This window comes from Theobroma umbraticum, unplaced genomic scaffold (genome assembly GCF_002168275.2).
Source record: "Theobroma umbraticum cultivar Fairchild unplaced genomic scaffold, ASM216827v3 scaffold_228.0, whole genome shotgun sequence".
Lineage (NCBI taxonomy): Eukaryota > Viridiplantae > Streptophyta > Magnoliopsida > Malvales > Malvaceae > Theobroma > Theobroma umbraticum.
Genome location: NW_018397274.1, coordinates 955,823 through 983,603, shown reverse-complemented (window position 1 = coordinate 983,603; position 27,781 = coordinate 955,823). Strand labels below are relative to the sequence as shown.

General features: G+C 31.4%; 1 protein-coding gene across 4 annotated transcripts; it reads right to left on the bottom strand.

Moving 5' to 3' along the window:
* Positions 1-7,974: 7,974 nt before the first annotated feature.
* MAD1 (mitotic checkpoint family protein) lies at positions 7,975-25,211 on the bottom strand. 4 transcript variants are annotated; one of them, XM_021442670.2, is made up of 16 exons: positions 24,873-25,211; positions 24,683-24,782; positions 23,664-23,824; positions 21,012-21,209; positions 20,832-20,924; positions 20,389-20,505; positions 19,468-19,715; positions 18,544-18,715; positions 17,633-17,743; positions 17,274-17,477; positions 16,432-16,594; positions 15,295-15,385; positions 15,130-15,199; positions 9,319-9,447; positions 9,018-9,056; positions 7,975-8,211 (listed from the first exon to the last, which is right to left on the bottom strand). In XM_021442670.2, exons 1-16 carry the CDS (start codon positions 25,059-25,061, stop codon positions 8,122-8,124), a joined length of 2,175 nt encoding a protein of 724 aa, XP_021298345.1. In that variant the 5' UTR covers positions 25,062-25,211; the 3' UTR covers positions 7,975-8,121. The 4 variants fall into 4 exon arrangements, with proteins under 4 accessions (XP_021298345.1, XP_021298346.1, XP_021298347.1 ...); XM_021442671.2 differs by having other exon boundaries at positions 21,012-21,206; XM_021442672.2 differs by lacking the exons at positions 9,018-9,056; positions 9,319-9,447.
* Between the last annotated feature and the right edge of the window lie 2,570 nt (positions 25,212-27,781).

Genomic DNA, 27,781 nt, shown 5'->3' with positions numbered 1-27,781 from the left:
GAAGCTCTGATATATTATTCTCATATGTTAAGAGAAAATTATACAATGTGATTATTGCTTGGAATGCATCTTTGTGTGAGACAAGCTCTGGTAAAGAACTATTGCCTTCAACTTCATCTTTTTTGTCATTTCTCATGACATTCTCAATAAGTTGCTTATTACGAATAATGATAATTTATAATTCGATAATTAAGTAATATTTGTATAATCATAATTCATAATACATGTATTAAATTTAATATTTTTTTTAAAAAATAAAAAATACCTTGATAAATTAATGTTTTATTAATTAATGTATAACTTAATAAATTATTAATTTATCAATTAAATAATATCTCAATTAATTAATAAAATTTCATAATCCTAAGTTTTTAATTTATAGAGGCTTTACTTATTAGGTTCAATGTTTTGAAAAAAAAAATAAAGAATATCTTGATAAATTAATTAATATATAAATTAATTTATCGATTAAATACTATTCCGATTAATTAATAAATTTATATAATTAATAAAGATTTTATTACCTATAAAAATGATTCTACCACCACTGATTAAACCCATCGTGTACATAGATAGCCTATAGAAATGATAGGCCCCCGAGGCAGTGGGAGTTTGATAGCAATTTTAACAGTGATTATGCTTTTGGTTGGTGACATTCCTGTGCCCATATATATCAAATCAATATACACATAACATACTAGAATGGACACATTCCACATATAATAAAAAGCCGATTTTTAAGCTATGTTTGATTCAAAGCACCCAACCCATACTCAAAACTATGTAGCACTGTTCCATCCCTGAAAGTCAAAAAGGAAACCTTAGATAGAAAAGTTGGTAATTGGGCACTCCTTAGGGCTCTAAGCTATCCCTTTTCTTGTGTGGAGGTTCATTTCCACTTACTTCCTTTCCACCCCTTTTGCCTTTCTTTTAATTATTATTTCTCATTACACAAAATGTCAAAAAATCGGGGGTGGATCCAGAAAATATTTTTGAGTGGTGTTATAACTAAAATAATAATAATAATAATAATAATTAAAAAATATAAATATGTTAAAATCTATAAAGTAGATGTTTTAACATTAAATTAAAATAATGTAAATTCAATACATTCATTTAATACAAGTAAAAATTATGATAATTTTTCATATTTTGAAAACGATGTATGGTAACTTCAGTAGAAATTTTATCAAATATATATTTTTCAATATATGTCACTAAGCAATCATTCATCTACTTATCACTCATTCCATATAGGACATAAATTTTTGAATAGGGAGGGTAAAAAAAATCAACCAATGATCAAGAAGATGAAGTGTCACAGCGGGTCTCAAGAGTAGAATAGGAAAGAAGAGTAATTTAGGTTTTGAATTTTTTAATAACATGTTAAATTATAGAAATTTTTTTTTATCTTTGCATGTAATATTTAAATATTAATATATAAATCTCTTTTTAATAAATTTACTTTGACTTGGAATCTTTGATCCCATTTCTTACAAAATTGTTAAAAAATTAATGAATTCATTAGTATTATTAATTACATAAAACTTTATACTTGAACATTTAACTTATTGATTGGTGTATAATCTTTTACCTAAAAAGAATAAAAATCTATATAGTTGAATAAGAAATAAAATTTTTACTAAATGAGTGACGTCATATGACACCACGCTGCTCAAAGTGGATCCGCTCATCAACTTAATCCTTTTAGAACTTGAGGTTTTTTTTTTTATCAATAAAAGATACATAATTATCGTCTTGTTGAGAATACAAAAAATAATTAAAACACTAAAAATAACAAGCACTCGAAATAACACTATAAAATTAAATAGATTTTCAACACATACGTCTTCTGCTATGATCAAGCTGGCGCAATTATATTTATCAATTCAAAAAAAAAAATTTGTGTAAACAAGTGAGTCAACAATTGTTTTTCAAAGATTAAAATTTAGGCCATTTTTCGATTTAATCTTATTTGTATCGTTTTAATTTTATTAAATGTTCCCGGAAAGACAAGAATATTAAATTTAAGTCGACATGATACATTATTTGATAGTTTAAAGTGCAAATTATACAATTTTCTTTTTTCAAATTACAGTAAAGTGGGTACCAAACATGTAATTTGTTTAGTAATAATTCAAGTCCACCAATGGTAGCAAGAAGATTCCAAGTTTAGAGTAAAATTATAAGCCACGTAGTAATCTTCATGACCGGTTGTTTGCAACTGGGGCAATCACCATCCATATCGTCACCTCCAATGTTGTACACTCTGACATGAATCGTTGTTAAGTGTCATTGGTCTGCCGACAACATCTGCAGCAACTAGTCTTCCATGCAATAGTCAAACAGTAATCCCTTCCAACATTCTTTGGCTATTGGTTTCTATGAGCAGATTTTATTGTTTGAGCCCCCCCTTTGTGTTTGAGGTTAGACACATCTATACGTGTTTGTTGGTTGACTTCCACGTAACTTAGATATCTTTAATTCAAATTGTGAGATAGAAAGGGGTAAGATTAATGAGATAGAAGTAATTGTATGATTAAATTATGAAGTTAAATAGTTAAAACGCTTACATTAAGGCAGGGAACATAAATCTTGTATCCCTGTTTCCTGTTTTGTTCAATCTCTCTTTCATAATTTTATGTCAAGTAGTCAGTAAACTCTTTATATTAGGTTGGTTTAAAGTTTAAATTTTAAAATTTACGGTTTAGAATTGGAAGTTTTAAATTTAGCATATAAAAAATTAAATACGTTACGTAAAATTATAAAATGAAACACTAAGTGAGATAAAAAATTTTTATTTTAAAAAATATACAAATACAATGCAAGTCCTACAGCCATAATGTCCAAGGTTCAAAAATCCATGTTGTTCCAACTTTATATTTAATCTTTTTCCAGCCACATAGTAGTTTGATTATTAAAAAGTTTTTAAACATAAGATTTATTAATTCATTAACATACTATATGTAGACCTTGGGTTTATTGAACACTTAGGGTTTTCAATTTGGATTTTTGTGTTGAAATTCTAATTCGTGAGAAGAATGCAAGGAATGCATTTAGAGATGTCAATTTCATCACAACTCGAGAAAGAAAAAGAAAAGAAGGGCGAAGAAAAGATGAGAAGCATACATCCCACCCCCCTTCATTTATGTAATTATAATAATTTATAAATTATATGTTTTAATATTTGACTAATGATTTCACTTTATTTTCAAAAAATAATATTTGATGATCAATAATTTATGTTATTGAATTTAATTTAGATAATTCTTATTTAATTGTATTAGTTAGTATGATGTAATATAATTTTTAAATTTTATTTTTAAAAAAATTTCAAAACAAATAAATTAACAACGGAATGAAAAATTAATTCGTTATCGTCACAAAATCCCTAAGAAAGGGAAGATGGGTAGGAATTTTTTTTATATATAATTGAAAAAAGAGAGAATTGAAACTCTATTTTTTAAGTAAGGAGATAATATATTAATTAATTAAAGATGATGGGTTTTCGGAAGCAAGAACAAAAATGGAAAATGCACTCTCTACCCATCTGTCGACATCCCTAAATATGATATAAATTAATTCATGTAATTAAGTTTTTTTTTTTTTTAAAAAAAAGAATGTGTGATTAAGTGAAGGTCTTATCATCATTGGTTTTTGACACCTTTTTTTATGGAATTGTAGAATCATATGCAAGGTCCAAAAATGCGGCTTAAATATTCTCTAACAGTTGCCTAAGGAAGTCATAAAATGAAAGCTTTTTTTGACTCTTTTGAGTGAAAAGGTCTCACTCTTTCTGCTTATGAGCTGCTTTAGAAATGCAAATAAGTGGGATTGTTATTGCCAAAATTTCAACATCCAACGACCATAATTTTTGAAAGGACATTAATCGTCATCTTAATTTTCACATAATACGAAAATAAATAAATAATTAAATGAGTATTTATCGTTTTTAATAGTTAAAGTGACAGATGGTGTTACATGTCTTACTCTGAATCTCAAATTTTATGATTTAAATTTTAATATTCATTGATAACGTATAAAGTTTATGTACTAATAATACATAAAATATAAATTTAAATTTTGAAATGTGTTTTTGTTTTCTTTTTTGTTAGTATTTAACTTAATTTTTTCTTTTTTATAAATTTTGTGTATGATTTGGGTTTTCATGATTCTTTCAAGGGACAAACATGATAATTTTTTACATGAATAATCTTCTCTTGAATTGATGATTTGTGGCGTATGGAAGAGAAGAATACGTTGGGGATTGATTTGACAGTACCGGGATGTTCAATTAGGACAAATCCAAGAGGATCATGCAACCTCTTTCAGCTTCAGACCAAGCCAAGCAGAAAGGTTGCACTGTGTTTTTGTCTTTAAGCATATGATGATTCTCCAACTCCTCTTCATTGTCTTTGTTCAAAGAAACTGTCAAGATCATCCCCATTTGCCCTCCTCACTATATCTGGCTCTCAGCATTCCTTTTTCTGAGTATAAATTCGTAATTAAATTTATTTAACAAAAAAAATTTTAAAAAATTTCGATCACCCATGGGGAAAAATCAAATCTCTCGATCATGATCAGAGTATAATGCCATCCCCTTTTAGAGGCCAGTCATCGGGGACACGTAAGCCACTTCGATGTCTCAAAATGTGTGTGCAAAGCTAATTCAAGGAATGGGCCAATAATTGAACCAAATTTACCTTAAGAAAATATTGAAACCTTTCTCTTTTTTAGTGGTATTTTATAAGATTTATATAGGGATGTCACTGGGTTTTTTATATTCGGATATTTTGTATTATTTAATCCGATAAAAGGAAGATTAGAAAATGTTTTATATTCGGGTCTAAATAGTAAAACTATTACTTATAATAAATTCAAGTTAAATTCGAATAATGGTCAGTATTCAGCATTTGAATTTATTAATAATATGATATATCAAATAATATTTTTTTAAAGATTTACATTTTATATAGTTTTAATGTATAATCCCATAGTATTATCTCTTAGATATACAAAGATACAAATCTTTATCCATTGCTTGAAGTTTCAATCTTTTTGTCTTTTCCAGAGTTTTGTCAACTTCAAAAAGCATCAGCCTTAAGAGTTTATGCTGAGTGTAATAATTAAGTGGAACTCATCAAAAGTAGATTTGGACCACGTAATTCATACAGACGACTTCACTCTCGTTTCTTTTTAACATGCGTAGGAAGCACAAAAGAGAATTTGGTGTTTTGCATAAAATTCAAACAAGAGGTGTAGCCTGTGGCAGTCCAACAACTGAAAAGCATTTTGAATACTGTGTTTAATTATTTTATCATTCCACTGAATTACTTAAATAGAATTTTGTGAAAGTTTGAGAAGCCAAAAGGCTAGAAAAAGGAGGTAAACCAGCATTGTAATTCTACAGGCAATGATGACTGCTTTTTCCGATTTCCAAAATTCAAACACTTTCGCTGCAGAAGGATAAAGAGATCCAATTTTGACCAAATGTCGCACTCATGCGCCTCAATGTATATTCCAGATTCGAGAAAGGGCTTTGTAGAGTCAATTCCCACTATCTTCTATTGAAAGATTAATTTAATATGATGTAAAATATTTATATTTATAAATTTTTTAAAATTTTTATATGTTGATCTGATATGAGATTAAGACATTTTAATTAATTTTTTTAACTGTTTAAAATATCACGTAATATACGTGCCTACTTCCAAACGAAAGATGGATATTATTGTTATTTATGATAGAACCAAAGATGCAAACAATCAAGTGCCTCACAAAATATATATAGATTATTGAAATAATAATTTTTTTTAATTTAAGACTTGTTTGGTTTGATTTTTTTTTCAATTTATTTACCTCTTTAAAGTAAAAAACAAACCGAATAAAAATTTAAAAAAGCTCTTAAAAAAAAACAATTTTTTTAAAAGAATAAAATTTTTTTAAAAAAAAGCTTTAAAAAAAGCTCCAAAGAAGAACTATCTCTCTATTTTTTTAAAAAACACATCCTTTTTTTAAGAATTTTTTTTTATTTCAAAAATATCCTCATTTATTAAAAATAATTTCAACATTATCTATTTTTATTTTTATATAATTTATTATTAATTTTTAATTTTATGTCATATAAAAATACTTTTTATACTTTTTATAAATAAAAAACTAAAATTAACTTTTTTTCATTATGAACAAAAAAATTTGTGATTAATAAAATTTTTTTATTAAATACCTTTTATGATAATTTTAATCAAAATTAAAACTTATGTAAATTATTTTATCAAACAACTTATTTATAAAAAAAAATTTACCAAACAGATTTAACTTAATTTTAAAAACTACTACTTTTCATAAAAACTTCATAATAACTTTTAAGTTAAAAAAAAATCAAACTAAACAGATACTTAGAAAAAAGGCATAAGTATTTAAAATCAATTACCATTGTCCTATAGCAAATTTTGATCCGTCCATTTCATATAAAACACGTGTTACAAGACAATTATCCTTTGTTTGAAAAATTAATTTAATATAACATATAACATTCACATTTATAAATATTTTAGAATTTCTCCATTAGTCTAATACAAATAAGAAACATTTTAACTATTTTGTTTTTAAAACGCTTGATGTGTCACATGCACTGTGCATATGCACACTTCCAAGCAGAGATGGATGTTGTTAATAATGGAACCCAGGAAAAGTAAACCAATGCAGGAAAGGGGAAAGGATTATTACACTGGTGAAAGTCAAAAAAGCTGTGAGTGAAATGGCATATTTTTTCTAACCACCTCCACTTTAGGCACCACCATGTCGTTTACACATGGCATGCCGTCATGTTTTGCCACCATTGCGGAGAATCCTCTCAATGGTTCATCGTGCACATAGCTTTAGTAAGTGTGACAATATTAAATTCTAATTCACTCAGCTCCAATCCCATTGATAAACTAGACATTTCAAGTCCACTTTCAAAACCAAATCCCCACTCTTATCAACCTTCCCATCTATACAGAAACCTACTAGAATTGAGCCTTGACAATGAACTAAGAGTTTATATTATAGCACAACAGTGCATATTGTCATGGTTTATACCAATTTGTAAAGTATTATCTACTTTGATCTATTAGATCTCATGGTTTTATCTCACAAAAATCATCTCATAAGTTAAAGATAATATCAACACTTCAAAACTCAATCGTACTCTAATAAATTGTTGATGTGAGATTCATGAATTTCTTTTAAGACCGTGACACATAGCACCTATGTACTATTATTTAATAATAGAGTGTCACACTTGAAAATAAGAATAAAATAAAATGAGTTTTGACAGTAAATTAAGAATTTGTATTTGATATCCTATTCGTGCATAGTATCTATGCACTATCATTGAATCACAAAGTGTCACTTTCCAAGGCAGGAATGAATTGAAATGAGTTTTGACAGTGAATGAAGAGTTTATATTTAATACCTATCAATGAACAATATCTATATATTATTATTTAACATATTATTTAATCACAGAATACCATCTCATAAATGCATAAAGATAAAAGTTCAAAATCTTTCAAAATAAATATTTTTAAAATTTTTAGCATTTATTTTTTATAATTTTCAACTTTTAAATTTATTTATTAATGAGGTAACAACATTTGATTCACTGATAGTATATAAAATCCATGTACAAATTGTGCATCGAATATAAACCCGTAAAATAATATTTGTATAGACAATGAATGCAAGGATTGAATGAAACAATTACTTGTACACGCTAGCTTACTTTTACACACCATTAGTCGACCTGTTTGAATGATCTTACATGCGATGTGCAAAAAACAAGTCAAGGTGTTGAAACCACATGTTAGAATTTGAAGAAAAGTGGATTTTGTCACCTTTTTTTTGATGAAAATCGGGGTACTCTTCAATTACAGTAAATGCACTGAGAACTAAAACAGAGTCAAGCAAAAATGACATTTAAACAGTATATCCACAAATCAATCCAGACTAGCACCTCTGTTGTCATTGCTTTCTTTAATTTTTAGGATTTCAGACACTCATGCCTAGCCTGAGAGAGAGTACATCCCCCAGCCCAAAGAAGAAATTATACATGCTATCCAGACACATTGATTTACCTTAAGAAAGAGTCCGCTTGTTAAAAGACTCCACTGTCAAATTAGCAGTGAAAGCTGGGATTGAATTCATCTTCCGAACAAATATATCAACCTGCCAAAAGAACAAGCTTCATATTAGTTGAAGATCACAAGCAAGAAAGACAAAAAAGTATACATTCTAAATTTCCTTAACATAAGTCACGACTCTCTTGACAACAGGTGGTTACATCTATCAATTTCAAACAAATCTTTTACATGACAATTTTGAAATATGGTATCAGAAGAAATCTACTTAGAACTGTTGTAACTTAGGCTAAGAATCTTCGAATGCAGTAACTATCTACTCCTCAAGCTCTAGACTTTCAAGGAATGAGCTGAGATGAGTTTGAGTTTTCTAATACTCGGCTTGAGTATTAAACCTTTGAATTTTTAAATAATTTACACATATATAAATAATTTTTATACATGTAGTAAAATGTAATATCTATATACGTATAATTAACTTTAATTGCATTCTTAAATTCAAGCTCAAGCACAAGCTCAAGTTTAGGTCGAGTTTTTAGCTCTTTACTTGAGTTGATGATAATTGAACCTAATCAAATCATGCTCAAGTAGCTTGATTGAATCTCAAGCCGAGCTCAAGCTTCTCATAGGATCTGCTTGTCAGTTTGATTACATCACTAGGAGTGCAGATGTGGTAAATACTAGAGCCTAATATCACTTTTCTCCTATTTGTCTTCTCACCTTGAATTTGAGATGCACCTTTCTTCCTCACATTGCACTCATAAACTTTAGTTGACAAGGCAAAACCATAAAGTCATTTATCCACACATTTTCACAAGTAGCTTTTATTTCTTATTTGACTTTCCAATACCTAGAAGACATCAAAGCGTTGAAGAAAAAGTTTACACTTGTTACCTGATGAGATATCTCAGGGTGAGCAGTATAATCATTTGCCTGTTGGATCATAAAGCAAACTTAGTTTATATTTCTTCTTGGTTCTATAATCAATTTAAATAGAATAATGGAGATACATTAGCACAGCCTCTGGAAATGCAATTGCAATTGCAATTTCTCCCCGTTTAATGGTCCCAAAGCAAGCAATTGACCTTTTGAAGACAGTCAATTAAAGCTTAAAAAAAATTTCACATGAAGATGGAATGTGAAATTAAACTAACACTATTCCCACTCGACAATCCCATTCCACTACTTGGCTTACCAAAATGTTTGTATTCCCAGATTCATATTCAAATTCAAGCTTCTCATCATCACTTTGAGCATAAATTGATTGGAGGGTAAAATGTGTCACAGGGATTCCATTAGGACGCTGATGCTCATCCATTACAATCTGCCAAAAAAGATCATCAAATTGAAACCATGAAATAGTGACGTGCAAAAACACACTATGGTACAAATTAGGGGCAATCAGTGAGGTTTTCCACTTTTAAAAAATTAAAAATGATACCAAATCTACTTGAATTGGTTTCTGAAGCTAAAACCAAAGCAAAACCTAACTTACAAAACTGATTTCATTTTCATTTGATTTATCAGTTAGGAAAGAAATTCCAGTTCTCTATCTATCCTCTCCTCACTCTCCATTACAATATACCAAATTCTTGCAGATTACATCTAATATTGAACAATATCAACCTTCAATCTTCAGTAAACAAATTGTAAGAAAGATAATGACTTTGATTTAAAGAAAAAAGAAACAAAAAAACTTCTCTGTATACTTAGATGTTAGTCAGAATCAGTAACCAAAATGCAGTTGCTGAAAGAAGCAGTGGTTGTTATGAGAAGAAGCCACGAGAGAGAAAAGTGGACAAAAGCTTGTGAAATAGATGGTTAATCAGTTAGATGAGAGTAGAAAGAATTAGACTTTTCAAAAGTACCTCTATAAATTAAGAAAATAATGAGTAAGCCACCATAAGATTCCTCCATGCCTTGGAATAGATTAGCTTTTCAGCTTAGCCAATTTAGGTTTGTTGAGAAGTTGGAAGGGGCATGAAATTTTTCCTAGTGTCAACCACATTTCTCATTACAGGACAAAAAGTTGATTGAAGAGAATTAAAACTGTTTAGGATTATATTCAATTAACTTTGTTAATTTTCCAGTAATTTCTATTTATGCCATTTTAAGGTTGGAATTTTCCATTTTTTGTTTATGTTAGTGCTTAAAATTTAACTTATTAAGTACCTATAATATATCAGTTTCTAATAACACTGGATTCAGTATTGAGTTTTGAAATATTCCTCTCCCTTTGTTCTCTCTAATTTTCTCTCTGCTTTAGTTCCTTTATTTCTCCCTAATTTTCCCTTAGATCTCTACCATTTCCCTCTTTTTCCTCCTCTGTTTCACATCAATTTCATATCAAAGCAAGCCAGTCTAGCATCCAGGATTCAAACCTTTGCTCTTAGAAGTTGACCAAACTTAGTTTTTTCTTTTAATTAATTCACCAACACCATTCTTAAATAAATACCAGATCTATAAATCAAAGAGTTTGAATTCAAGTGGAACTGCATGGAAAACAAGGGTTTAAACCCAAGTATTCATCATGACACATCATATCTTTGAAAAATAAGTTATGTCATGCATTTGTTTCATTCTTCTATTTTTCATTTTAAAAATTGTCACTTATTCATAGCCCCCTAGGCACAGTCTATGATTTTGTGACTAGTCCAACTCGATGGGACCATCAAGCCAACAGCACAAGGGAGTGTCCAACAGTCGAATGGGACTCCATTCAGCCATGGGGCGACATGGCACGCAAGTTCAACAACAATCACCATTGAGCCAGCATCGATTGGGGGTTTCTAGGCACATTAGACGCCAGCAACATTGGGCCACATGAGCAAAGCGCAGATAGACAAGCCATGCCGAGCAATGTGGACCAAGAAGGCCTGACGTGCCAAATCCGCGTGCAAGAAGATAGCACACCTGGGTGCCCTGCACACCAAGTCCGCATGCACAATATGCATGTAGAAGTTGTGCACATGGGTGCCGCACGGGAGGAAAGTGCAGACGTGTCACGAATTCATAAATCGTGACATTCTCCCCCACTTGATTTAGGCAATGCCATCGTTGCCTCGTTCCATCACAAGTCTTCTACAAAGTCCTCATTGGCTTTGTTTGAGACAGCTCTTCGTCATTTATCTCGTGAAGACTAACTCTGGATGCATTCGATAATGCGGATATTCGGCTCATAGTTGACCTTTGAATTCTTCTTAGTGTGCCTATGTATTGTCCGAGTGCACAACCTTCATATGCACGGTGTCTCTATTTACAGCACACATAGGGAACAAGATGTGTGAGCTTAAGGTGTGAGCTTAACACGTGCATTGTCAGTCCAATGTCAAAGTTTGATAAATCAAATCACCTTTGCCTAGTCTGTAAGTCACAAGTACAACTTCCCGATATTTGTTTGCTAGATGCAACACCATTTGCTCAAGATCCCTAACGTATTCTACTAATCATCAGTATTATGGTTGCACCGTTGCCATTAATCCATCTAATCCCACACTTGAGATCCATCACATTATGCAACTCCTTGCAAAGCTCATTGCTATTAGACCCAAGTTGCTCGACACTGGTTTTGACCTATTCAAAGGTACTCCATGTTTCTTTTTTGATGGTCATCTCCACATGAGATATGCAATCATCGAGTACTTGCAAGATATCTTTAAATTCATAATGCTCCGCTTCATGGGTACACACAGTTTCCCTGTTTGCAATACTCACTCTACCTTGAACCAAAGCATTCAAAAATGGCATGATCTAATCACCAATTGATATCATTCTCTTTTCCAATTTTTCAATTTTGTACCAAAACTAAACAATAAGTCTAATACCCACTGTCATGGGCTTAGAGCTTTAGTCAAGATCTGTGCAGCGCTTAGACTTGTGTATCTAAGACTAAACAAGCCTAATCTTGTATTGACGTAGAATATTGTGGAAACGTAAAGACAATTTGAAAAGAATAAAAATTGAGAGAAATAAAAAGTCTATTATTCCAAGCAAAGAACTAAATTATTTGAATACCTAAGATCCAAGCAAAGAACTAAATTATTTGAATAGCAAATTTGATTTGATTACCTTACAATGAAACATAAAGGAGTTATTTATAACCTATCCTAAACTTAGGAAAACTCTAAACCTACTTAAAGTGCAAGTAAAGTAAATAGCATAAAAGGAAATCTTCAAATTCTAAACTTATTTATAATGAAAGTAAAGCAATCAACAAGTAAGAAAACATAAATATGAAAAGCATTCTAATTTCCATAGAATACTTAACTTGACTACTACTCTTCCTAATAGGTAATGCACCACCTTTATACGAGTTGTTCTTTTGCTTCCAAGCTACTAGTGCGCGGCGTCTTTCTCTGAGGAACTTTTATAGTTTCTCCTTAGTTCTCTTTTTTTCTTGTTGATGCGTTAAGTTGGTATTAAAGCGAAATTCCCCAACTTTTTGAGGAATGTTGATATTGGAGCTACAATTTAGTTTAGTTTGAGATTGAAGAATTGGAGAAAAGAATAACATCAATTAGTGATCAAACCACGTCATTCTTGAAGGCCTTAGTTTAAGATAGTGTGAGTGTTGTAAACAGAGAACCTGCGCACACACGATGATCGCAAGATAGTGTGAGCGTTGGTTTAAGATAGTTTGAGAGTATGTTACAAGCACTCGATGATCGCATATCTTATATGAAGATGACCATCGAGAAATAAGTGTGAAGTAACCTTGAATGGGTCAAAGTCGATATCAAGCAGCTAGGGTCCAAATAGTGATAAGCTTCGCAAAAATTGCACGACGCGATAACTATATTAATATACCAAAATGTTAGGATAGATGGATTGATGGCAGCAATACAGCAACACTGGTGACTAACAAAATATGTCAAGGATCTCAAGCAGATAGTATTGCATCTAGCAGACAAATACCAAGAATCCGCACTTTGCGACTTCCAAACCAAGCAGAGGCAATTTGCTTCACCAATCTTTGGCACTAGATTGACAACCCATCATCAAGCTCAAACCCCTTATTCCATTCGTATGCTGCAAATGGAAACCTCGTGCACATGAGAGCTATGCACTTGGACTCTACACAAACACACCAAGAAGGATTCAAAGGCCAGTCGAGAGCCAAATATCCACACAATCTAACACGTCCAGAGTTGGAGGTGTTCATGAGACAAGCAACGAGGAGCTACCTCAAACAAACTCACGAAGTTAGTGGAGACACCATAGAAGACTTGTGGAGAAACGAGACCACAAGGCAACAAAGCCATTGCCCAAATCAAGTGGGGGAAAATGTCACGATCTGTAAATTCATAACATGTTTGGGCTGATGGAACGCTTGGACCAACAACACACAAATGTGCCACACTGCTCTAGGGGCACAAATTATTCAACAACTAGCATCAAGCCGCCATAGAATAACTCGGGCCACACACCAAAGGACCTTGACTAAGAGGACCGCATACCCGAAAGCGTCGTACAAGAAAGATGCACCCTAGACGGCCTCATACGAGAACGCCGCACACTCAAGGAGCACAAACCCTTGAGCCGCACACCATCAGACTGCAAACAGCGCCACAAAGCCCGTTGCAATGTGAGTTAAGTGCAAAGAGGCCATATGTAGGAAAACAATATGCACATGGGCTGCACACCAACACCTCACGTACAAAGGACAACCCGTATGAGGGTGATCCATTAACTATTAAGAGTAGCAGCCAAGTTAAGTATTCTAAAGAAATTAGAATACTCTTCATATTTATATTTCTTTACTTGTTGATTACTTTACTTGCATTACAACTAAGTATATGATTAGGCCATTTTCTTTTATGCTATTTACTTTACTTACACTTCAAGTAGGTTTAGAATTTTTTTAGATTTAAGATGGCTTATAAATAGCCCTTTATGTTTCATTGTAAGGCAATCAAATCAAGTTTGTCAAATCAAGCAATTTAGTTCTTTGCTAGATCTTAGGTATTTGTTTTTCTCTGAGGAATAATGCACTTTTTATTTCTTTGTTCTCTTCAAATTGTCTTTACGCTTCCACGATATTCCACATCAATATGAGATTAGACTTGCTTAGTCTTCAATACACAAGTCTAAACGTCACACAACTTTTAGCTAAAGCTCCAAGCTCATGACACTAGGTCTGAGCTTTTATAACAGAAGCTCAATGCTATGGTGTAGCCACCATTGGCTTAAAGCTTGCTAGAAAATTCCCTAATTTCTTTATGTTCTATAGATCTCTTTATTACACAAATACATATTGTTATCCTTTTTCCAATACTAAGCTTTTAAAAGTTTTTGTCAATGGTGGCTATTACAATGACAAATTACTCAAGCTTTGCTATGGAAAACTATAACACCAAAGAAACTCAATTTGGGTATTACAGCTTTGGCTGAGTTGTTGCTTTCATTGTGGAGGTTAAACAAGCATTTTGCTTTTCTTGTTTTTGACTTAGATCTCACTGATGGCCTTGAAGCCCAAACTTGAATAACGACTCATTTCTTTCATTAGTCTTCAAGGAGAATGACACGGTGTTTATAGATTTATATCAAAGTTTTAATAAATCTCTAATTTGATGTTATATTTTGTATTTTGCATTTATATTAGGGTTTAGCATTAAGCATAATTATCCTAAGGTTATTTTAGTTTGCAGTAGCCTTGGAATATGAACTGTTAAGATTTTGGTATATTAAAGTATTGAGGCTTTTCCTCCTTTTCACCACTCTCCAGTGTTCTCTTCCATCTATATCCCTTGTTGCTCCTCTTTTCTTCCCTAATCTTTCCCTCTCATCTCTATTTTCTCCTTGTTTTGGCTCCTTATTCTACATCAATATACCACACTAGGACTAGGGTGCTTTTGTCTAAACACACTGGTGTGCAGCAAGTCTGAAAATATAAAAACACACGCACAACCAACCAAAACAAATTTTGTATGTTAACAGATTCAGAACGGAACAAGGGTGAGAGATAGCTTAGGAAATACCAAAATGTAAAATGCCATATGCATTATACCTTGTAACCAAAGAGCTCACAGCATGCCCTCCTAAAAACTGAAATTCTATCTGCAAAAACAGTCTTGTATCTGTTTCAAGAGTGCATTTTCGCACACATCAGTGATAACAAATCCAACTCATTAACAATAAATATAACGACTACAAAAATGCTTCCACCACTCACCTCTCTTCACGTTTTTCGAGTGTTGCAATTTGTTCTTTTAATTTCATTATCTTCTCAGATATATAGGAGTCAACCAGCTTCCCAGTATCACCTATACAAATTAACTAGTCAGAGAATGGATAACCTCATTATGTAATGGTGTATTTGAAATGGACTGCAATATGGATCAATAAATCATTCCCATAACCAAGCAACACATCTAGCACCTTACTAAAAATTTTATAACAATAGAGATATTGACTCATAGGGTATGGAAAATGAATTCCCCTAATTCAAATAAGTGTTAAAACTGTAACTTCAAAAGATCATGGCTCTTAAAATAGAATCTCAGAAAATGTAGTAAAGTTATGGCCCAATGAGACATCGACTGCAGATAAATGGGTCATGGAGGGCAGTGATTCATTGAATATAATTAACTTGACATCAAGTTCATTAACCTCTAACAACAAATTGCAAATGTTCTTTGGTCAGGGGAAAAGGTGTCCTATGTGTTCCTAGAGAACCTATCCAGAACACACTGCCAGAATTAGTTGCTTCTCTCTTCAATTTCTAACTTTCCATCTCTACTGCTGACTACAAAGATATGTTCAGCCCCAATCTGCATGTGTTACCTTATTTCATAGAAATACATTTCCTAGCATTTGAAAACTAATGGAAATTACATCATTTAGACTTTCAAAGAAATAAAGCCTGGAGATGCATATTGGTGTGCATTTTTTTCTTAAAAGAAAAAGAATGAACTGACCAAGCCAATAGAATTCAGATAAAGTTGTTAGAAATCACATGGAAGTCTGACATTAGTCAAACATAAACAAAATACAAGTTCATTTCTACAACTATAGGTTTTACACCACAAGGATTGAATTCAAGAGAAATAGCTCGAAATCAAAAGAAACAAAAAGATAAAACTAGTAATTCTACAACTGAAGATTTTACAACAAAGGAATCAAATTTGACATAAACAAGAAGCAATTAGGAAAAATAAAAAGAAACTGTACAACTATAAATAAAAATTTGCAACAAGAACCACAAAAAAGAAATGAAATATGGAAGCATAACTATGAAACTAGAAATTTTCAAAAACAAAAAAAAACTATGAAACTAGAAATTTAGTATTCAAAGAACACCACTTGATACCTGATTGACTTTTCAATTCTTCAAGAGCTTGTAACTTCTCCTTTGTTTTTTGTAACTCAGTTTGTAAAGCCTCAATAGTTTGTTTTGCCTCATTATCAACAGCAAGAGTATTTACCATTCGCAAAACTTTTGTATTTGCAGCAGAATAATCACCATGACCCAGCTATTAAAAGAAACCAAATTGTTATTACCACTTGTCAAGAACAAAAGACAAATCAAGCATCTTTACCAATTCACTATATATGTACCATATGTTCAATTTCCCTCCTAATTAATTCATGTTATTGAGAAATCAAGGAATGAGAGAGTTTGCATGTGTGTGGCTCTACATACACTCCAAGGAGTTCCATGCGAGACAAACCACAACATCAATAATGCACAACCCACTAGAGGACAGATAATCAGTTAAAGGTCAAATGGTGCAGAACAAGGGAAGAAAGATGCAGAAACTATTCGAAAATCAAGGAGAAAAGGAAAAGAAATAGAGGAGCTGCGGATAGAAATAGAAGAAAAAGAAAAAAGAAAAAATGTAGAGAATAAGTAGGAAGAGAAAATCCAATGCCAATATTCAATATCTCAGTAGACTACTTGCTACCAAAACCTTACTAGGTACTTACAGACTACTTGTGAAACCCTAACATATATAGGAAAATACCATATGTGATCCTACGTGCCCTAATAATAGACAGGCATGATCTTGTCCAGCATCATCACATAAAAGAATTTTCCCGGAAACCAACCATTTTTACAAAGCAACATTAACAACAACAACAATAAAAGAAACACAAGCATAATTGATCAACCATGCTCCCTGAAATATTTTAAAAATTTCAGCCACATACCTTTGACTCCAGTAGCGAAATCTCTGAACGAAGTCGATCACTCTCTCTTTCTAGTGATTTTATTCTTCTTGCTTCATTATTTAGCCTATCATGGAGCAATTTTATCTCATTATGTTGTCGATCATTAACTTCTTTTTGTTCATGTAAATTACTCTGTAGTTCTTTAATACAGGATTCCTTCTTTGCAAGAGATGATTCAAGTTCCTGCACATTAAAACCAGGGAACAAATAGTCAAAAACAATCAGGAAAGACAACAAATTTAAGAGTGAAGGATACTTTATACATTTATTTCAGTTTTAGGGAGAAAAGAGGGGAGACTTGGCTTGAAAGTAATGAAATAGCAAAAGAATTTGAAGACCTGAACAACATTTCCACTGGCCACTTGATCACCTGCTTCTTCATTCTTAGGCCTCTTTAATTCATCAATAACATTTCTCAACTTATCTCTCTCTTCAGTAACCACAGAAAGCTGCAATATAACAGTCCACCTTTTAAAATAAAACAACACTAAATAAACTATTTATTACAATTGTTAGATATAGGAAATTAGTAGAAAAGCCTGCATTCATCACCCCAGCAGGTCATTGTCAACATGTGCAGGTACAACCAACAAATAAGTTTTCCAAAGAAAATACATTTTAGAATCATTTGCTCAAATCAATCTCCCATACATGTAAAAGCAGATATGCTATCCTGGCTCAAGTATTCATGGTCAAAGCCTAGTTGCTTAAGTATTTAAAAATATATACTCTTTGTATTTCCCTGATATGCTGTGGTATCTGCAAAGGAATACTTTCATAGTTTGTAAAACATGGCCAGAAGATCAATCTTCAATGACAAAAGTTAAATTAAACACCAAATTATAAGCCTTGATTGTAGTCACTTCACTTGTTCTACTGAAAGAGTATACCAAGGGCAATCAAGGATATCTGCTACACCCCCACTTACCCTAAAAAGAGCTTAAATAAGTAAATAAAATGACTATAAAAATTAAGCCCTTCATCTTGTAGTTACTTTTACATGCTTCCAAGGGAAAACCAAAGTGAGCTGGCCTACCACAATTTGAAAAGATTTCCATAGGCCTCCATCTTTTATTTTCTTAGCAATTTAACCCCTTATATTACTAGTGCTCTAAATGAACTCTATATTACAAGAGTAATATCCCTCAGATTCCACTCTGTTGTGGGAAATTATTAAGTAATCAATAAAAATCTAAAAAAGATAGTTATTGTATAATAATGACATCTAGCTCGCACATATAACACTTACCATGAGTTCAATCCGCTTGACCTCTGATTTTAAGACTTCTGCCTTCTCTTTAGCCAACACTGCATCAGTTTCAGCATCCTGTTTAGCAAGTTGTGCGGCATCCAGTCCTACCTCAATTTGCTTCAAGCGTGCATTTGCATCACCTATCTTAATCGTACTGTCAATTACTTCCCTGCATTGAAAAGAAAATCCCAACATCAACAAACAAGATGTAACAAACAAAACACAAGAAACAACAATCGCTTCATTGATAAATGATTCAGGCATGCATGCAGAAAGAAGCATGAATGCATAATATTTAAGTAACTTCAAGAATGAATAAGCATGTATTTGAATATATCATTCTACACAAGAAAGTATGATGATAAAACTAAATAGCCTGTGTATCTGATTCTCGCAAAATGAAGTGTATTGAGGAAAATAAGCAAATAATTTCAGGGGAAAATATCATAGCATAACCATTTCTTAGAAATAAAAGGGCTGTTGGCTCGAAAGGCCAGCTAAGGAACTCCAAGTGGTCCCAACTTGGACAGAAACTAAACAGAGGAACAGATGGCAGATGAAGACATAAAGTAGCAAATGATTCTTCCAACAAGCTTTCACTCACCCTAGAGGAATTCAACCTACAACCATCAAGTAAAACTATCTTTCTGATTTCTGAAATTAAAGCCCTCACTGGAAAAGCTAAACAGAAAAAAAAAAGGGAAAAACTCTATGTCATCTCCTACATTAACACCCCAACCTAATGAAAAGAAGAAAGTTACAAGATAGTTATTGAAAATTAAACAGTCAAAATTTAGGGGACAAAAAAATTTAAGAAAAAAAAAAGCACTCTCTTCACAATTTTGTCACTGTTTTCATTTTTGGCTAACAGATGGACCACGATGTTAAACCAAGAGAATCCAAAATAAGCTGCTAGCATACTTTTGTAAGGTTGCAAATTTGACAGGTATATCATCAGGACATGACACGCCAGGTATGTCCTTCATCATCAGCTTCCACGATGACAACTCATCCTCCAACTTGTTAAAACTTATCTGTAGTTCTTGCAACTTAGATAGCTCTGATTCTGCCCTCTCTCTGCGACCCTTCTCTCCCAGTAATTTTGCCTTCAATAACTCAATGTTCTCATGAGATGATTTCAACTTTCTAGCCTCTCTTACTTCAGACTCCTGATGAAATTTGAACCAAGAAAGAATGGACAACAGTAATGAAAGAACTCATGAAAAACTATGGCACTTAGAAACCAGATATCAAATCAAAGTTGAATCACCAATCCAAGCAAGTTCAAACGGCATATATAGAGGGAGCAATGTGCCATACGGAAATTAAGAATCTCATCCATACTGCATTGACTAAAATGAGCAGTCTGATTTAGGCTTTAGAAACAGGGCTTATATTCATACTCTAAACCTTTTACAGTACTTATTTTATTTAATTTTTTTCAAGATTAAGTCAACAAAATCATCAGAAAAAAAAAACAAGATAAAAACAAAGTTGACAGAAATTGTTGACTAACAGCTCCAAAGAGAAAATTTACATGTATCAAGCAGTACTGTATGACACAGTAAAGAGCCTCCTCCACTCAGTCAAATGACCAGTAGACAAGCAGAATTTCCCTTATTGCTTTATGAAGATGGATGTACATGTTTTTGTTTGTACAAAGGCTAACCACTCAGTATATTCAAATTTACAGTGCAAGTATTTTCACATATATATGAGTACATTTGTACATAAATAAGAAAATTTCTCATAAAGTGTAAGTAATAGATGATAGAGGATTTAAAAGAATGACAACTATCATAGAAAACGGACAAAAATTATGCCTGGAAAACAATAACTTACATAGTTTCTAAGCTCCTCTTGCAAATGCTTAATCAAAATATTACCCTCAGTGGAAGTAACTTCTTGAAATGTGAAACTTGATAACTTCTTCTCTAGTTCACTCTTTTGATGCAAGCACTGCAAAGCACAGAATTGACGGGTTCATCAAAATGACATAAAAATAAATATACAACCAGCAGAACATGCACAGTTTGCATCCTAAATAGCAAAACCTCAAGAATCAAACACTCAATCATAAAATAGAGTCATGATAACAGCATCTTAACTAATTCACCAAACACAAGAAAGAGCAAAAAAAAATGATAGACAGGGGTACGACAATAGAAAATACAACAGGCATTTATATTCAAGAGGACTTGATGTCATGGATATGCAGTCAAAGTCAAGTACAAAAATCAATTAGCATGTAGAATTGTAATTAATCAGGACACCAGAAAACAAACCTCATTAAATTGTTTCTTAAGATCCTCCAGCTGCTCTTTTAAAAGATCTGATTCCTTCTCAGCATTATTAGCTTTAAATTCCATTTTTTCAAGCTGCAAACCAGGCAAAGTATGGTTTAGACTAAATGAATGTTAATTCATGTCCTTTCATCAATTAAATAAACAAGTGTAGGTAATCACATCAGCACTTATTCTGGAAACAGAAAGCTTTGATTCTCCTTTCAGCTGAGCAAGCTCATTGTGAAGTCGCTTTTTCTCCCTTTCTATGCTTTGAGAAAGTTGACTAAGTTTTCCCTCCAAAACGGTTGCTTTTTCTTCAGCAGATGCTGCAGAGGACTCAGCTTTCTTGCGAAGGTTCATCTCATTTTGCAGCTTCTTCTGTAACACAAAATAGAATGGTAATCATTGAACATGCTTTCAAAGACAGAAGACTTGACAGACTGAAGAGAAATGAAGCATAAACCATTTATCAAAAATGTGAAGAACCTATACCGACATATGATATGACTGCGACAAGACACAAACACAGCAATATGGAAATTTTCAATAACTTAGGAAATGACATTGCTGGGACAGGTCAATAAAAACTATCACAAACACACATACAAACAATAGCTTTTTGCATAAGGCATGAACAACACACACTAAGAATCCAGTTAAGACATGTGAACCAATTAAAATGGGTTCAACTCATCTGTGATCCAAACATTCAAGCAAGATGATAAAGCATGTTACCATAGTATTGATAATGGTCATCTAATATAATTAATTTTTTCTATTTTACAAAATGTTAACAAGTCATCCCTCATCTTCGAAAGCCTGGGCCCTAACTAGGCCTTTTAAGGGTTATTTAATCTTTTAAAGTCTAATACCATTTTCTAATACTTGGAAACCCCATGTAGGAACAAAAACTTGGCAAGCTCATTTATGAATTAATACTTGGAGAGCCCATTTATTAATTTAGAAGACAAAAGAAGGCACCATTCCAATTTGGTCTTTTTTGTTTTCAATATAAAGCCATTGCCAATGGCAGGACTTGCATAATTGTTGATCGAAACAACTTCTATCCTCCTTTAACATCTTCACTAAATTAAAATTATCACTCATAAACACTTATAGTTAAGCAAATTGAATTTATATACTCCCTCTTTTAAATTGAATGCCCATCTTTCTATTTTAGGATGTTTTGAAATAATGTTCACTTTGGCTTAATGACTGTAATTGTCTCAATACTACACATCATTGAAATATTGACCAACTTATTAAAAAAAAATTCTTTAAGCGGGCTACCTTTTAGCTTTTAAGGGCTAGAAGTTGGAAACTAGAACCTACGAAACACCTCAAGCATGAAACTTTGCGCCATCTACAAAGTTTACACTCAATTTGATACCAAGGGAGTGATTGACTAAATTATTAATTTAAAAACAAGTCTCTCACTTGTATCCTCTTTTCAGACCCTTTTTTAGCCATATCCCATGTCATAGATTTAAGGCAATTGACAATCTGCGGCTTTGACAAGGACCCACACTTCACATCCCATACCCAAGTCAAAGTGACAAGATTAAAAGTATCAAGTGTGACGAGATATGTCATCTTCTACGGTCTTACAAATAATTGAAATGCATTTAGATTGGTTTATTAGATATTCAAGAAATAAAATCTTATTAGATAGGTTTATTCCATAAATGGGGGGTCAATTGCAAATGTAAATAATCTCTTGAAAGATACCATATTAGATGCATTTGGATTATTAAGTAATAAAAGTCTCTTCTAAGATACTACACAGCATTCTCCCGATCCTTGTTATTATTTATCTACAAGACAAAGGACAACATAGAACATATTAATAAAGATGTGCTGTCATATAATATCTATTTTCCTTAAACATTAGAGATAAAAAATTACATACTCATATTGTAAATGGTACTTTTAAGGAAGAAAGAAAGTCATACTTCAAGAGTTTTGCCAGATCCTCAAGATATTAGAAGGTGTTTGGTAGTTTTTATTTTTACAAAATCAGTGGGTCTTGCATCCTAAATTTTGGCAATTAAAGCAAGGATCTTCTAGGCCTATGCTTCAAAATGTGGCTCTAAAGTTTCTTGGGAAGCCATGTTCATCATCATGTAGTGCACAAGATTAAAGCACCTATTCTTTCATCAATTCAATAATACAGGACAAGAGACAACTATGAGATGCCAAGGCTTTTGTATTTGTACATATTAGTTTCCATTTTCTTTTAAGAAAAAATACACTTTACAACCAAGGAGCAAGTAATAATGCAAGGCATCTAAGGAGATGTCTTTGATCCCTTTATGACGACAATGTTTATAGAAATTGCAAGTTTATCAATTTATATTCACAAGACAGGGGAGACCATTCTTAGATAAAAAAGATAATGATAAAAATGGTGAACTCGAAGATTAATCTCTTTTTGTGTTACCATATAACCAAACAAGATTCTTCCGGTTTGTGCGACTAATATAGCTGCTAGATGTCCAGATACCAAGGAGGTTTTGTCATAAGCTTTTTTAGTTTGATTCTTTCTATAAATGGAAAACATGGCTATAGCAGCTTCTAGCTAGACCATGTAATCTTGCAAAGGGATGCCTCGCTAGCACATTTGTACCTTGAAAAACTAAATATGCCTGAATCACAATTAGCAATAGTATCGCAACTTGCTGAACTTTCCTATCAGTTGACTGCGATGTAATAGTTATATATTTTCTTAAAGGCTTCTTAGTGTGTGCTTTATATAATTTAAGCAAAAAGTAATTAAACTCTCAAACAGTGAAGGATATTTCAGTCAATCTCATAAAAGTTAAGAAATGGTACCTGAAGCTCATTGTATGATTCTAATTGATTTTTAAATCTTTCCCGTGAATCACCAACTTCCTTCAAGAGCTGGTCATGCAACATTTGTTCACGTCCTTTTGCAGCCGCTAGCTCTTGTTCTGCATAAAGGAACTGATCCCTAAACTTTTTCCTCTCAGCCTCTGTAAAGATTAGAATTATATTGGGCTAAAATTATGAAAAGCAATACAAACATAAACTAAAGGATTCAGACATTCACAAGAGAAAATAATGCGTCATGCAAGACGTAATCCCAAATAACCATACAGCACTGATAATTATCTCTGCAAGAGGCCCAATTTTACCCATTTTTCAAATAGTATGGACTCAAAGAAGCAAAATTTCAACTAAAATTCTGAACCAACACCTATCAAAGAATTTGAGCATAAAACTCTGTTGATAAATCCAGACAGAATTTAGTTGCTTATTTCTGTACAAATTTCAGAGTACAGCATTGAATTTTATCATAAAGAATGAAGAAAAAAAATATTAATGGGCCCAAACACAATTAGTTTGTGATAAGGCTTATATAAATTCGGCTGAGTATCAATGTTAAGATATTCAAAACTATCCCCCCTTACAGTTCCTAATTTATCCTTTTTCCCCCCATGGAAACTCTATAAGGCTCTGACACTACAGCACAACTGGTAAAAGTAAAAAGAAACTGAATTATAAGTTAATGTGTATGAAAAAATTGAGTAGTGAGCCTTTTGCTACAAAAAATTTTGTGAAGTAGGGTACTGTTTGGTTGTTGCTTTTACTATATTTTCTTTTCTTAGAAGCAAGAAGCAAAAAGAAAAAAGCAAGAAGAACAAGTAGCAAAAGCTAACAAGCAAATGAAGGAAAGGTTTATGACACATGGAAAATCATGTGGTAAGAAAATAGTAGATGAGTAAAACTAAAGCTATCCCTCATTTCCAAAATTACACAAAATTTGCACAACCATACAAACATATGTCTTAATTACTGGTATATAAGAGCAAATTGTAGAAATAATCTACCAGCTTTGGAAAAGTTTTCATTTAATGCCTCCAGTTTGGACTTATAATCACAAATTTGCTTCTCCGCATTGCTCAAGGTATCTAGAAATTCCGCTTTAACCTAGGAAAACAAAACGAATAAGGTAAACAAGTAAAAAAGCAAATTCTTATAGGAAGTTGAAGGCTGAATGAATCGTCAGCACAAGGTTACCATCTGGCGGCATTGATAAGTGCAGAGGAGGTGATCGGAGGCCTGCTGAGATGATTCCGGCGGAAGCGCCGCCGGAGGATTGTCTTCGAAGATGACAAGCCGTCCCTCGGAGGCGGCCACCGTTGATGGACTCTCGTGAACTATGGCTTCCCCTCTTTGCCTCTTCGGTGGTGGAGTCCTCAGTATCATCTTCTCTCGCACCACAACTTCAAAATTCTAGGGTTTCTCTCTCTCTCTCTCTCTCTCTCTCTCTCTCTCTGTCTCTCACCAGTTTAGGATCAAATCAAATTTGAAAGAGAGGAAAATGGCGCATATCTCTTCGGACAATGCTCCGTCTAATTTTTGAGACAAAAATTTACATGAGAACCTCCTTTAAATATTTTGTATATAAATATTGTATTTTTATTTAATTTTTTACAAATTATTAATTTATTGTTTGTGAAATTATATTTTCAAATTAAATTTAATTATTATTCATTTTTAATAAAAGAACTCAACAAACTTTATTTAATTCATTTCAACTAAATTTTGTTTAATCTATAAACACTTAAACTTCAGTTTTTTTATCAATTCTTTTAACATTTTAAATTTTACTTTTAAAATATTCTCTAAATATTTAATATGTGTTTAACTTAATTGAAGCTTTTAGGCGTATTATCTAAAATTATTTTAAAATTATTTTAAAATATTTAAATAAATATTTATACTTTTATTATATTCAATTAAAATCTTATATTTTTATTTTATGTCAAATAAGTTTTTATATTTTTATTTTAAATCAAATAAATTCTTATAATTAATTATTGACTTAATCAAAATATTATTTGTCATTTTATATAACGTGTCATTGATATAATAAGCTAACATATTATAATTGATAATAACATAACATGTTAACATATTGTAATTGATAATGACGTGACATATTAATTTAATATGAAAATATGATCTATTTTCACCTTTCACATCAACATCATGTCAGTACCATGTGGATATAAAATGATAAATGACATTTTGATTAGTGACATTTTGACTAATATCAATTAGTCCAATATTAATTATAAAAGTTTATTTAATTCAAAATAAAAATGCATGGATGTGATTAAATGTAATAAAAAAATAAAACTTATTTAAATTTTCATAAATAATTTAAAAGCTTATTTGAGTACAATGCTGAACTTTTTCATCGAAACTTTTACAAAAATATTATTTGAATAATCTTTACCTACTAAAGATGTTCATAAATTAAATTGATTCTATTGAGTTTTTTTTTAAAAAAAAGTTAAGCTCAAGTTCAATTTAGTTTTTTTAAATAAAAATAAATAATAACATACAATAAAAAGTGATAAAAAATATATTATTGTAATTTCTTATTAGACTTATAGTTAAAATACTTATCTTCTTTGTATTGTAAACATTAATTTTTTTTTATCAAGCTCTATGAGCAAATGTGCTAAGAGACATTATTTTTGTAATTTCTTGTATGTAACCCACTTGTTTATAGTTGCATTTTCATAAAAAATTTTACGTAACACATTGATTAATGTATGTATTTTTTTTTATTTATGTGTTATAAAAACATGTGGTAATTCACGCGTCAGATAAGTTACAATAACAAAATATATCAATAGATAAGCAAGTAGTGCATAAAACAGGAGCTATCGATGTGCGGGCAAGTAAAATAATACATGGACATGTGAAACAAAGATTGCCAACACCTTAAGTAACTTTGATACCATATTACAAAAAGAGAAAATTTTGATCTATCAAATCTAAAACTTTGATACAATATTATAAGAAAATAAAATCTTAATTTGTTGAACATAAAACTTTGATATCATGTTACGAAACAATATTCATCTATCAAACTCAAAACTCTAATACCATATTATGAGAATAAAAATCTTGTATTATAAAAAAATTATATATATTATAAACAAATTTAAATTACGTATACTATAAATATATATATAAGAACATGCATCAGTCAAACCTTATCATTTTACCTCTATAAATATGAGAGCTTATTTTATTTTCAAAGTAATACTACTTACCTTCAAATAACACTCTCTTACAATAACTTCATATACTGGCTCAATCAACTCTCTTTTAATGCTCTTTTTTTAATCCTGTTACCCATAGTTTTAGCTAATCTTGATTATGATAATATCACTTAGATACTTTATCCATGTTTTGGCTACTTGTTGCATATCATGAACACTTCACATTTAGAGTAACCTAATGCCAAGGTAAATATCAGCCAAATTGACAATAAAAATTAAATTTATACATGTAACAGTTTTTCTTCTAATTAATAAAAATGAGTTGTTACCATGTTGTAACTCAATTGACTCAAACTGCCATCAAATATAAGGATAATAATAATCAAATATGCACTTTTATTTTTAAGGTAGTATCAAAACAAATTGTTCAAAGTATTAGATTCTTCTCTAAGTTTTTTTATTTTTTAATTATATTTATTTTATTCTTAAAGGTCATTAATTTAAAAAAAAATTTATAAGACTATTGACAACTGTCATACTTAATTTTTGAGAGTTAATGCAATGATAACTTTGTGTATAGGTAACATAAAAGTTAATATTATTATTTAGTTTAATATTTAATAATTTTTTTAAAATTTTATGGTATTAATTTATGATATCAACAAAAGCTATCAATGTGTGAAGTATATAAAATAATACACAGATATATAAAATAAAAATTACCAACACCCTAAATGGCTCTGATACCATATTAAAAAAATATTTGATCTGTCAAATTTTAAACTTTGATACTATATTACAAAAAAAAAATTAATCTATCGAATCTAAAACTCTGATATTATGTTACGAAAAAATAATTGATCTATCAAACTCGAAACTCTGATACCATGTTACAAGAAGAGAAAA